Genomic DNA, 14760 nt, shown 5'->3' with positions numbered 1-14760 from the left:
TCTTCTTTAAGATACAATGGATTGCCACCAGAAGAAGAAAGAACTCTTTGATTTCCAATATGCTATGCATCTATAGAATTTTGCAAGGAAGTTTTAAATACAAGAGATAGAAGTCTAGCAACTGAAGAGTTGCTGTTTCCCATTAGAATATTATGCAGATTTGGGAAATTTGAAGAAAAGAAAACTGAAATTTTTATTTGTGGGTAACATACCAGTACTTCACTCAATAAAGATTCGGAAGTACTTTACCTGACTCATGTGGAATGGAAAACAGAATAATATGAGATCAAGTGTGCTCCTCTGTACTAAGACACTGGAATCCTGCACTGAAGTGCTTACTGCTTCTACCTGAAATGAAATTGCCATTAGAAAGGAGCACAGATTAATAATGCTATTTAATTACTTTTCTAAAAACTGCACTTTTACGCAAACGTTAGATACTTGCAATCCCTATTCAGACAATTTTTTCTTCCAATTTTCTCTCTATGCATGGAATGATACACCTAATTGTGCATTCCTCTGTTTCTGTAGACTGTATTTTGGCTTGTAAATGCTGGTATATAAACCTATACATGGATGCCCAATAGCTGCTGAGGAAAAGGATAGCTGCATTACATAAATTAGGAAATAAGCCATTTGTAAGAGAGAAATCAATAAACTGAACTGGCTCAGTGCCAAAGGTCTGATTCAGAAGGAACAGAGACTTCACCAGCAAGGAAAATATATGAACTATTAGAAGTATCCCCTTCTCAGACCAAAAATACTATAAGTAATAAGATATGCACAATTTGAAAATAATTCATAAGAAGTGCTCCTGTCCTTGTACAAGTGTGAGCTAAAACATGAGTCTCACTCAATAAATAAACAATTATTTTTTACTCTTCAGTTTTGTAATAATGAGTCAAATATAACCAAGGAACAAAGTAATCAAAATTTGTATAATATAGGTCCTTAATAAGCCCTTTGCATTTTTGGAATAGTATTGGGAATTGCCCAGTAATCCGTGGGACATATATGAAGAGGAAACCATCACTTACTGGGGGATTTGGCAGGAGGGAGCACAGAAGAAGGCGTTATTTGTGACAGGTCTCCAGCTATGAAACTGCTTTGAGAGTGGCCTTTCACTTATAACATTAGTAATAGCACTTAGACTTATATACCACTTCATAGTACTTTACAGCCCTCACTAAGTGATGTACAGAGTCAGCATGTTTCCCCCCAATAATCTGGGCGCTCATTTCACCGTCCTCAGAAGGATGGAAGGATGAGTCAACCTTGAGCTGATTGAGACTCAAACTCCTTGCAGTGAGCAGCGAGTTTTAATACTTTAATACTGTATTCTAACCACTGCGCCACCACGGCTCCTATATAGACATTGTTTCTTTATGCAATGATTACATCAAAAAAATTAGGAAGGCAAAGAACCAAGAGTTATCATTATGGTTTCATAAACATTTACCATTAATTCAATGTCACTGCCTATGATATAGAGCTGATCCTCCATAGAAAGCTTCCTGTTTAGATGGGAAAGGACGTAAGTAATGCCAGGCAGCCGAATTGCAGGACTAGTAAGAAGACTACCCCACAATGCACTGTAGAAAGCTGATTGGTCCACTGCTGCAGCAACTTTCTCTAGTAAAGTGTTAGTTCTGGAACACAAGCAACAATAAAGGACAAAATAAAAATCCAGGAAGGTTCAAAGAAAACAAGAAATGATGCGTCTAGAGAAGGCTTTTTTCATGTGGAATGTATTGGGAAGGTAGGGCTAATATTAAGTTCTTCCCTTGAAATTTTCCTGTATCTTTTTAGAACCAGATGCATAATGTATTTTATTTGAGAGGACTAAGAACTATTTCTTATTGGAAACAAATCTGTGACCAATTTAAATGTTAGAATAATCCAGAATTCTAAACAATAGATATCGAGGTGGAATACACTATGAATTATGATTCAGACAGAATGCTAAAGTAACTACACATAGGTGGCTTTTCTTGCTTGGCCGGTCCTGCATCAATTATAATGAATTGGGACTGAACCTTTTGTTTCTTATAAAAGTTAGGCACAACAGATTTTTCCCAGTTCAATCAAACAGAATCTGAATACAAGAAAGAAGGAAAACAGTTTGATGTTGAAGCTGGAACTTCCAATAGTTTTTTAAAGACTTATGCACCAAAATCTTTGATTTTTTTTCCTTCAGAAAGTTAACTTTCGTATCATAACCATTTAAAACAAGGAAGATAAGTTTTGGTAACAATAACATTCCATTATTCTTCAGCCTTACCTTTCATAATACTCAGACCCCTCTTCCAAACCAGGAAGGATCCCGGTTAACAACCCTTGCAGGCCTGGTTTCAATGTTTTGCCCAAAGGAAGGTAATACATTTCATACAAGCTGAGCAATGCTGGCTTAACAGACATTGCAGCATTAGCAAGAAGAGGAAATAGGCCAGAACTGTAGAAATATACAAGCAAACAAAACAAAACAAAACAAAAAACACAGAGGTCAGTGTCACAGGTATGAAACACAAAACTGCTTTGTATACCAGTTCATTGATATACTGTAACGTGTACTGTGGTTGTGCAGTCCATACATAAAATGGAGCTTCTAGTTGCATACGGTGCAACTTTAGATCCATTTTAGTAACTCCAATAATAACTGCAGTGCAAAAGACTATAAACAACCTCTCAATTTTCTTTTTCTGTTAGACAATCGCTACACAGTAACTGATCATATAAGCTCACTTAATAGTAGAATTGTAGAATCATTTAATTATAAAATCATGTATTAGGCTGCTTTCTTTTATAGCCATATTAGTAGTTATTGCTTGCATAATACATAGTTATTGAAAAATCCATATTTTATATTTTGCATAATATATTAAATCATAAGCTAATGAATAGGATGCACAACATGCCATATAAAGTCCCGAAAGTTTAACTTTAACCAAATTTCATCTGTTGGTTGAGAACAGCAATTTAAACTGCTCTGGTTAAGATTGCTATATGAATATAGTCACCGACACACAAAATATATGAATATACTATACAGCAGAGGTCCCCAATCCCTGGCTCGTGAACGACACAGGTCTGCAGCATGCAAAAGGGCGGCATGCCATGGGACACGCAAACAAGTGAAGCCCCATCTGCGAGATGTAGGCAGCACTGAAACCACACCCACCCCCTTCCAGTCTGTGGAAAAACCTCTCTCCACAGAACTGGTCTCTGATGCCCAAAAGGTTTGGGGCCACTGCTATAGAGTGAAAAGTGGACTAATTGGAAGGAGAAGACGTCTGTGAAATATCTGTTAAATCAAAGTGTACAATATGATAATTCCATGCAAATAATTTTGTACAATTATATAATTGATATGAATCACACTGAAAAAGTGGTTCACTGAATGAAAAATTGGCTACATCAAGGTCTGGTAAATCGAGAGAGGGAGGGAGGAAGGGAGAGAGACAGCTTGCTTCAATCTGTAAATTTCTAGTTGATGTTTATATAACTGTCAGTTCAGTACAATGGGAACTGTAATCAAACACATTGAGAATGTGGTTTTGCAGTATGGAGTATGCAGTATGGAATATGGAGTATGTAGAAAATTTTATTACAGTAAAAGCTGTTTGACTAAAATAAGACCTCGATTGAAATGTAATTTTACTTACCTGTACAAGAAGAGATCTTTGGCCAGGCGCTTGGGGCCAATGATTTTGAAAACAATCTCATATGTCTCCAGGGCCTTCCGATGCACCCCACCAGGCAGGGCAGGATGAAGGCATTGTGCAAGGCGCTTCCCTATGGTCAGCTTTTTAGGTACAACTTGGTACTTCGCATTATTTTGAAGAACCTGACAAGAAACATTGTTAGATCTCTTGGAAGGTATTGCAAAAGCTTTAGTCAGAAAATGATTTATCGGATTAACAAGCCTGAAAGCAAATTTTCTGAATATATGGTATCAAGCAAATCATGATGCAGTAAGAAAACTGTAGATGCTCAAAAGTTCTTATTTAGCAAACTGGCTTTCATTACTTTCTTCCATATTTACATACAAATATTTATTTACATATTAATAATGTGCAAAAATAGTCTATTATTTGAGATCTGTATCTGTACAGAGGTAGGATTTTTACTTACACTAATGTCATGCTAGCAGAAGTGCATTCATTAACTTCCTCGCCCCCTCAGGCTCCCTGCCCAGTGCATTAAAGCATCTGTAAGACCTTTTCCTGATAGAATACACTATATTGTGGCAACTGAGTGGAAAGAATCACCCCCAAAGATCAGGCATAAATTCTGCTCTTACTTTCCTTTTAATACGTACTATATAAAAACAAGAGTCAGATTTTGTCTGGTGTAACAATTATAAAACGACATATATAAAATACACAGAACATTTTACTCCAATTTCATCAAACAACAGCCTATAACAATAAAATGAATTTCAAGTTTTTTTTATTCCAATGCATATTTTTCCCCTTGATCAGAGGGCCTTTCCCATCATACCTTATTTAGCTTTCCAAGAGATGAAATCAAATCAGCCCACTCACTAGAGTACTCAAAGCTTTTCAGTGCCTTATCAACAGCTGCTACATAGTTCCTGTACTTGGAATCACCCAGCAGCTCCAGCTCCTCTGCATTCATCCTCCTGCAGGATCCCACCAGAGATCAATTTGCAATGCATGTAAAAGTATTAGCTGGAAAAGACAGATTCATATTTCACCCATTTTAAAAAACTTGTCAAAAATAATAATAAGTAGTTACTGCACCCTGTTGAATATAATTACCATGAAATCTGCAAAAATATTAGCTCATTTGAAGCAAGAGTGGAAGGAATTCAGTTTTAGACCTTCCACATACTGATCTTTAGGCAACCCCTCCCTTTTCACCCTTTGTGAAAAGTGTGACTATATACATGTTATTAATAAGTGAATAAAATACATAAGTCACTCCTGGGGACTTGGAATATCATCCTGAATATGATATAATTTGTGGAGCAAAGGAAAGGATTGTATACAGTGGGCAGAGACACCTTCTCTGACTATAAATTCTGCTTTGAATGATGATCCAATTTTTAATATTTCACGGAATCAGGAAACTTCTAAAGCAGGGATGTCAAACTCACGTTGTCATGGCGGTGTCACGTGACGTATCGGGACTTTCCCCCCCTTCGTTAAACTGGGTGAGGGTGGGGCCAGCACGTGACACATCTGGCCCGCAGTCCGCGAGTTTGACATCCCTGTTCTAGAGAATGAATGGATACAGTATTGTAAGCTTCCCAGAGGCACACAATAGGGAGAGGGGTGTCATATAAATTTAATTAATAAATAAAAATATATTAAAATCTCTGTAGCCCTCTCTCTGTTGACCCTTCTTTCAATTTAAAATAATATCAGATTAATATATCTAGAAAGTAGATCTGGAGGGTTGTTTCAAAGCTTCAGGAGAAACTCATCGAATTAGAAAATAATTGATACTCCAATAAGAAAAAGAAAGTAATATTTTTATTGCTAATCACAAATTTTTAATTGCTAACAAAATCATCAGGACTTTTAAATTATTTGTTAACATTATTATAGCTATTAGTCTTCCAACTTCTAAACAATTTGTTTGGATTTTTATATATTTTCACATATTTCACATATAGTTTCACATATTTCACACATTTTATTGTAACACTATTTTCAAATCTGTTTATTTACAATATTCTATATGTTACTGCAAGACATTTTTCTGGTATTAGTAAGTGCATAATAACAGGCATCAATAAAGGATTGCAAACTTGTTGCTCCTTGTAGGAACACTTTCTTGCTTTTGCAAGAAAAGGAATCAACTTGAAGTGTTCCAACAGTAGCTGGATCATCATCATCTTAATCATTTAGTATCTTTACTATGGCTCCAATAAAAGAGAGAGGATACATCTCTCTTTAACAGAATTGCTCCAGTGACAGAATTGCTAAGCAGATATATCTGCAACCAAGGTATCATTTTCAAATAGATGTTGCAAAAACTAATTTTACACCTTGGTAATAATCCAGATTTAGCATTAAGAAAGTGTGAAACAAAGCATCATGCAGCTATAAAAACTAAAAATGTACTGAAAGAATCCAAAAAACCCTGGAAGAATCCAAAGCCTTAATTCATCAAAGCACAACCAAATGAAACGCAGAAAATAAAACAGACTATGTAAAACAACAAACCAACTTTGAATTGCACACTATTGGTAGCTTTTTAGCAGATAGCAATAGCAATAGCATTTAAGACTTATATACCGCTTCATAGTGTTTTACAGCCCTCTCTAAGCGGTTTACAGAGTCAGCATATTGTCCCCAACAATCTGGGTTCTCATTTTACTGACCTCGGAAGGATGGAAGGCTTAGTCAACCCTGAATTTATATGCAGATCATGATTTAAGACCTACTAAAGTGAAGAGATTACTCCACAAATGAAATGGGCAGATTTTTTTTTTTAGGTTCAATCAACTTGGAAGAGACATTTCCATTATCAACACAAGTTTAGGGTAGGAGAGAAAAACACTTCACTACTGTATTCAAAATTGTACTTGTGCAATTTTGAATACAATAGTGTATTCAAAACTACACCAGCTACTCTGTCAAATACTTGAATAATTAGTTGTGTCTACACATGACATGAAGGCCCACCAGTAAGATGGCCAAGTTTTATCTTCCAATCTATGAGTTTGAAGAAAAGTATGCTGACATAAATTGCACTGCCCTCACAAGCTGGCAAGAGGCACTGTCCATTTTATTTTAATGCACTACAAGTTAAGGAAAATGATTGATGGACCTCCTTGGCTTGGTTTCCCATTCTGCCAAGTGTCAACCTAACACAACTGTTAACTCATGCAGGTTAACTGAAGACTTCACATGGGACTTTCAGGTAAGCAGGCCAGCAAGATGAGAACTATGGGTGGGTGACATGGGCGGGTACTGAGAAACATGGGTGGGAGGGCAGGTACTACAAGCAGGCACTTTGGAGTGCAGGCAGGTGTGCAAGTGAGCAGAAAAGTGGCAGGGACAGGAGTGACTTGCAGGAAGCCAGGAGGGAAGATCAGAAACAATCACATAACTGTGGGATACTGCAAGTATCATAATTGGAAGTCAATTGCCAGGTACTCAAACAGCTATTGAATACCCACAGGGATGCTGCAATGGCTGCAACCATATTGTTCATGCATGCTTCATTGCATCCATTGGAGAAAAATGTACCAAGGAAGAAGGAAGGCCAACTTTAAAACCGGAACAGTTAAAGACAACTTTAATCTACCTCAATTCTCAACTGGAGATGAAATTGATAATGTCATAAATATAACAATTTTTTAAAAAATTGGTTATTGGGGTATACTCATCTTGCATTTATAGGGATGTGAGGATAAACCCTGTCTTAACTGTATCACAATGAAAATAAATTGTCACATCAATCCATATGTCAGGAATGGTTCTCTTTTTAAACTTCTAATGTCTCCTAGAGAAGGTACTGTACAAATAAAATTGTGGGCTTTGGGAACATTTTTTTAGCTTTCTGGGAAGCATAAACAATATTCTTGGTCCCATAAATCTTTCAGAAACTTAAAACATCTATTTTACCCTCAAACACCCCCATCTATAGCCTTTGGTTCTGGAATGTGGTTCTCAAACCTATGGAATTGTGCACATCTAATTAAGATGTTTTTCTTTTATGTCTTTTCTCCTAGACCACATAAATTCTCCAGATTCCTCTGCCGTAGAGATTTGAAGGAAAAAAAGACATCATTGCCACTACTGCAATATCATAAGTGTCAAATGGAATCTATAATGTTCTGAGGAAACTGGCAAACATTTTCTACAACTGCATTTAAATAGCTGAACTGTTGAAAAAATAAAGTGAACTGTAATCTCAAAATGAACCATTTTCTCACCCTGATTCTTGCATCTGGGATCATTATTTCTCAGAGATAAAGCAGATCTTGCCCCTTTTATTGCATTTAATCTAGAGAACCGAAGAATACACTTGAAATCAATAAATATACTGACAATTTGGGTTATCATTGAATATTAAAAAACCATTCAAACAGCAGGTAATTCTATAATTAACTACCATTCTATATGGCAATGGTTCCTGATTTAGAGATTCTTAAACAAACTCATATAACTGCCAATGGGCTGATTGTTACATAGACATTTCACACTCAAAAGTAATATAATTTTGAATAGCAAATATAACCTTTCTTATTTTAGGCACAGGTGATAGTTCTTGTAACCCGCTACAATTCACAAAGGCTTGTGAATTGTACACAAGCCTATTTTATAACTTCTGAATATTGCCTTTAAGAAATGGAATAACTATCATCAACGAAAGCACTACTATAGAAGTTATTCTTCCACAAGTGATTGTATAACAGAAACCAAAATAATACTGTAGATCAGTGTTTCCCAAACTTGGCTATTTTAAGATGTATGGACTTCAACTCCCAAAATTCCCCAGCCAGTATGCCTGGTTGAGGAATTCTGGGAGTTGAAGTCCATACATCTTCAAAGGGTCAAGTTTGGGAAACACTGCTGTAGATGTATGGCAACATATATGTAACTATATCACCCTCTGATATGATTCTTATTATAGATAACAATGATTGAACATTTTTATATAAAGGAGATAAGCTATACATTTTAATGAGTTCGCAGGTTTTATCTGTCATTTGAAATGTTATACTGAATAATTCCATTTTTTTTTCTGTAAAGAAAATTCTAGTTACATTCCACCTGGTCATATAGTAAGAAAATTAGATTTTTCTAGATGCTATGATCAAATAACAAAATCAAAACTTTATTCAGCGCATGCTAAATATTCCATTTGGTAAAAGAATAAAAATAAGTGATGCTTCACAAAATGAATGAAAACATTTTAATTATTAAGAATACAGTAGTAGTGCGATATTGATATAGCTGAAAAATTCAGGATAGCATGTTATAATAAACTGAAAAAGTCAATATTTGAACTCGTCTGTGTTCAGGTAGTCTAAAAATCTAGACAGGAGCACATAATGAAGCTGCAAGTGTAACTCAATTTACTTTCAATTTTATTAAGGTCCATCCACATTAGTAGCCCTGCTGATTCTGCTTTCTGAAGCATCTTTTACATCTTTATCATTGTGGCATAATATTGCCTTTTAATTTAATAACAAGGGGTGTTTCTGTTTGTACATTTTGCTCTGTTTCTGTCACTCTAAATCAGACTCAGATTCCAATGTTGGCCTGCTCTTGATGGAATAGGCAATCACACTCATTGTAGCAATAACTCCATCCCCTAGCCAAAATGCTGTAAATCATTTAAATATAAATCATCAATGCCTGGCTCTGTTTCACAGTCATGATTCTATTTATATTGTGTTGCCATGTTTTTGCGTTGTCCATCATTTCTAAAGCAATAAAAGGCTTTCTGTCCTATGAAAGAATTGATAAAGAGCAAGGCAGGCAAATTGAAACCCTCGATCTTTTTTTCAGAAGTCACTGGAGCCTCCTCTAATCATAATTGCTGAAAATGGGTGATTTTGAGAGGAAATGTGCAAAAACATAAGTCTTGGTAGCCAGGATTACCCATACATGTCATATATATTTATTAGCAATGATTTAATTAATATATGGGCTCTAGTAATATAGAACTACTAAATTACTTAATATTGAAGGTCTAGATTTAGTTCAGTTTTAGGCAGAATGTAACAGTCAATTGAAAATTACAATTTTAGACTCCTAAATTAAACAAGGGATCTCATGTACCAATATGATACTTTAATGGTAAATATAAAAAAGAGTAGAGTGGTTTGGTAGGCATCAGACCGTGAGTTCTATTTCTGCTTAGGTACAAAGCCAGCAGAGTGACTTTGGGCCAGTCATTCTCCCTCAGCCCTAAGAAGGAAGCAATTGCATACCACCTCTGAAATCTTGCCAAGAAAATTTCTGGGACTTGCCAAGGCAGTCACCAGGGTCAACAGTGGTGACTTGAATGAAAAGGAAGGAAGGAAGGAAGGAAGGAAGGAAGGAAGGAAGGAAGGAAGGAAGGAAGGAAGGAAGGAAATCTAATATTAGCAAAACTAAACATGTGAATTTACTCTAACCACATAAAATTGCCTACTCTGAATCTCCATTGCTACGAAGTTACTTTGTATTGCTTAGCATTTTATGCAGATAGTATTATAAATATTTTCTACATTACAGAAATAATTATAAGTTTCTTTAATTAAATCTTTCCCATAAAACAAAAGCAAGTGTTTCCTTATTTTGCACTTTTAGAATAAGGAATGTTTTATCTATTGCTATGTGAGACACAGCAAATTTTATGCTTGTTTGAAAAACACTGCTTCAATTCAGCCTTAAGAGCTTTACATATTCCATCACAACCCCAAACTGGGAACAGAACGTATGAAATACAATTATTGGTAATAACTGAAAATATTTTATGTTAAAGTAAATCCAACAACATATATCAATAGAGTAATGACTTAAAAAAAATACTAGTATCAGAAATGCAGACTATTGGGGGAGGCATACTCTTGTCTTTACAAGATGTCAGAACATCAGTGCAATAGCAATACAAATGTACACATTCTCTTTATCATTACTTTTGCAGCAGATATACATATTAGATCTATTTATTTAAAATATGTATATAATTACCCAGAGTTGAAAGATGAGTGGCTATATAAATGTTTTGAATGAATGAATGAGACTCAGTTTATCACCTCAGATGTGTTTTCCTTTGTATCCAGACAATACAGCCTAACTCTGACATTCTGACAGTTCACTTGAAATTCTCCTTGGTGGACCTCACATGCTCTGCTTAAGCTAAGACAAAAGCATTATAGAACTACTGTATTACCACCTTCTAAAAGCCTTCACTTGTTTTTCTAGACCAGGGAAGAAAGCGCTATGTGCCTAGCCCTTTTACCAATCATCAGGACAAAACATGTCCTAACAATAGCTGATAACATAATCTCTTCCATGATATTTGCTCAATTTACCACCAGTGAAACATTAACCAAACGTTTATATTTCTTTATCTTAGAAACCAGTTCCTTTGTTTTACTTTTTTGAAACTTTCCCGACTCAGCCTGTTGGTTTGTCCAGATTTCCTGTATTACAACTTGTAATAAAACTAAAATGCAACATTTAAGAACAAGTCACAGTCCCTTATATTTTCCCCCTGCATGAGTTGGAAGAGGTTAGCCTTTTGTTTGGTGACACAAAGCATTTTGCAATGGGTTCATTAAATGCCAAGCTCAGCGACCTACCCTTTATTGACTAATACATCCTATCTCTGTTACCGGTACTATAATTGCATCTGAGGTTTTACATTTAAATATCATAATTACTCAATTTCTATTAATTCATTAATGAACAAGAGATAAATATTATCAAGTGAGCAGTCTAATATAATTTTCAGTTCCCAACATTTATGGTTATCAGAAAAGAATGACTGCTCCTGAGAGTTTTCAATTTAATGGAAGAAACCTACCTAAATATAAAACCAAATAACTGGCTTGCATTTGAAATACAAAGGTTTTTAAAATATTTCTTAATTATCCAGAATTTTATCCCAATCGTAGGGATAGTAGAAGATTTCATTATCACTCTTTAATACCTGCTGTCAAGGTTTTATTTACTTATTTCAGCAACAATGTAATATGCTATTGATCTAAAAAAATGTATTTTTGTGTAGTATTTCTAATGTATGCGCGCACGATTGAATAGTGCAAATCCCTCACCTGAGAGGAAACATCATAAAAAATAATGAGTCCTCCCATGCAAAGAACTACATTGTAAGGCACAATAATTGTTCAAAGATTTTTAGATCCATGATCTTCTGATTCTCTATAATACTTGTAGATATTTACCCATGGCCAGTCCCACCATGCTGATCAAGGTCACAGCCTTACCTCAGGTTAGTTTGTTTATTTAGTAATTTCAATAAATTAATAAATGGAAAAACAGATATGGTTTATAGTTATGCTCTATCTTCTAGTTTATTTTTAATTCCCAAGGATATTTCTAAGCCCCAATGCATTCTCTCTTTATTCTTCAATGCCTTTTCTTGTGTGATAGGAAGACGCGTGAGAGGATTTATTTTGTTTGTTTCCATTTCTATGCCAAATCTACACTTGAGGATTCCCTAACTCTAGGCTAAAGATGTGAATATGAATGGAAGGAGAAACCTTTTCCATTGACAAATGACTTTATTGGATAGACTGATTGAAAGAAGGTACATGAGTACAATTCAAACACATTATATGGATCAGTGGACATGAAACATTGACTGTTAGAAGCACATTAGAAAACTGAGGGGGGTACTGGGAAATAGATGGGAAAATATCCGAGTATCTGAGTCTTGGACAGTAAACCAAACACTAAAATCTGATATACAATTTGTAATTGGATCTTACTAGACCCTCTGATTTAACGGTAAATAATACAATTCTACTCCTGAAATCAAACACAGGATAATCTTAGGCCGCATTGCAATGGTTAACATGAATAAGATCTGGTAAAGCAGGGATATTGATATGGGGGTGTGAGAGTTGGACACTATGAATGGCTGATCGAAGAATTGACGTCTTTGAACTGTGGTGCCGTGTAAATTACTGTGAATACCACGGACAGCCACAGTAGCTAACGGAAAGGTGCTAAATCACACCTCATTGGAAGATAAAATCATAAGACTATGTCTGATTTCCTTTGGCCATGTTATGCTTGCAAATTCATTGGAGAAGGCAAGGAATGACTAGGAATCGGCAAAGAAGAAGGGGCAAACAAAGAACATGATGGCTTGATAACATCAAATATGATGCAAAGTTGAACATACAACAATTGAAAAAAGCTGTGCTTGATAGGGTAGCATAGAGAGCACTTGCTATAAAGTCACCGAGTGGGACATGACTAAAAACAACAAACAATGTTAAAAACATAATAGAAGCACTTGAATGTTATTTTCTGACTTTTTAAGTGTAACAACCCTAAGATTATAATGTACTCTGAATTTTATTAGCTTATTTTAACAGTGAAATCCAGACTAACTTAGAAGATAGCACCTATGAACGCTGTGAGAAATACTTCTCAAAAAAAGATGAGAGTTGCAAAAGGAGGTGGTAGCCAGTTTTTCTGAAAACTGCACCTATCTGTCTGGCTTTTTCACCACTGGCTTTTTTTTAAAGTTCAAAACTTGGGCGTTGTTCAATATTCCTGGTCATTCTCTTGGCCAGCTAAGAGTACACACTCGTCCAGTTAGTTTACTTTTCTTCATCATATACACTAGACACAATCTCTCTCAGCATATATTCTTTTTTTCACTTAAGTCCATCCACTGATTAATATTCGCCATATCAATATTTCAGCGTGTATCATCAAACTATATCTGAAGCTTCCCTAGAAACTCACAGAGGGAGAAACCGGCATAAGCAATAAGTCATTCATCCAAAAGTACTCTTTGACTGAGAAAAACCTAGATATGCAAAAAAATGAAAAGTTGAAGGCTGTAATAATTTTTTTTTCCCTAAGCGTTCTGAAACATAGCATTCTGAAAGTTACTTTTTCCCCAACTAAAGTAATATTTTAGGTTCCCACAATATCTCCATGCAATAGTAACAGGTAAGAGACCTTTTCAACCTCTTCCCAGTCACTGCATCCAATAAATAAATATAATAAAACTACTGTAACACTAACCAATCCCATGGACACAGAATGAAGAGGGTAGAAGAAAAATTGATTTGTTAACTTTCCCTCTGCGCAAATGGGCTTTCAAAAAAAGATGCTACTCTGCATTACAGGATGTATAATTGGCAAATACATCATTCTAGGCACAGGAAGCTAAATATAAAGAAGAGGCAATGGAGACGATGATGGGAAAGATATTTGAACCATTTTATGTACCATTTAATCAAAAGAAGGCCCACAATGTCTAAGCAAGGTTTCAGGAGTCCTATTTGACCGGCAAACTAAAAGAAATAAAACACACTCTCAGCCATAAAAATCAAATACCCCCCCCCCGCGTTTCTGTTTCTTTATTCACTAGAATAAAGAACAGAATAAATATACCTAAAGAGGGGATTACAGACAAATATGGAAAAAATGGGAAGATTGGAATAGATTAAAAAGATTAATATATACAAAATGTATAAAATGTGACCCGGTCAACACTGTTCATAAAATATGTATGATGAAAGAAAAATTTTAATAAAACTTGTGGGTTTTTTTTTTGTTTTTTTTTTTAAAAAAGAGGGGATTACTCCTTTACACCTTTAAAGTGAAAAATGAAAGGATGGGGTTTTCTCCCCCCCCTGTTTTAAATAAGACGATAAAATAAAACAAGTTAGGGAGGTATTTATTTAGGCAAATAACCCCCCCCCCCAAAAAAAAAATATATGCAAGAATTCCCACTTTATAGAATAATGAAACGGCGGGAAGGAAGGGCGACATCCCCTCCTAAGCCAAAGACTGTGCAGGCAAACATGGAAGGATTGTTTCCTTGGTTTCAAATACACCTTTTCAACCGACAAAAGCAAGAAAAAACGCCTCCTGCCTGCGTTTACTACCGACCCCATCTCTCTCTGCACCTGCTCCTAGGAAGGGAGGGGAAGAAGAAGCCCCTTAGGGGTCCAAACAAGGATGCCGCTGCCCGCCGTTCCCCTGTTTTTTGCCCCACTCTCTCTCAGCGCTTTCTCCCCTCACAGACTAAAAAGCCCCATCACTCGAGGAAGGGAAAAGGCCGCAGGGCCAGAAA

General features: G+C 35.7%; 1 protein-coding gene across 5 annotated transcripts in view; it reads right to left on the bottom strand.

Annotated features, from left to right (window-relative positions):
* DOP1A (DOP1 leucine zipper like protein A) overlaps nt 1–14760 on the bottom strand; it is a 56461-nt gene that overhangs the window by 41540 nt on the left and 161 nt on the right. For 3 of the 5 annotated variants that reach the window (XM_034431832.3, XM_087882542.1, XM_087882541.1), the window contains exons 2-6: nt 4501–4691; nt 3663–3844; nt 2282–2452; nt 1460–1649; nt 250–348 (exon numbers count right to left, since the gene is read on the bottom strand). In XM_034431832.3, the coding sequence (XP_034287723.2) occupies nt 250–348; nt 1460–1649; nt 2282–2452; nt 3663–3844; nt 4501–4638 (780 nt within the window). In that variant the 5' untranslated portion in view covers nt 4639–4691. Of the gene's footprint in view, nt 1–249; nt 349–1459; nt 1650–2281; nt 2453–3662; nt 3845–4500; nt 4692–7912; nt 7986–14760 lie in introns of those variants that run through there. The other 2 variants (XM_034431833.3, XM_060689141.2) reach the window with 1 other exon arrangement.

The sequence above is a fragment of the Pantherophis guttatus genome, chromosome 1 (assembly GCF_059756535.1).
Source record: "Pantherophis guttatus breed Tessera chromosome 1, ASM5975653v1, whole genome shotgun sequence".
In the NCBI taxonomy this organism is placed as follows: Eukaryota; Metazoa; Chordata; class Lepidosauria; order Squamata; family Colubridae; genus Pantherophis; species Pantherophis guttatus.
Note: the sequence above shows the minus strand (reverse complement) of the source record. Positions and strands in the feature narration are given on the sequence as shown.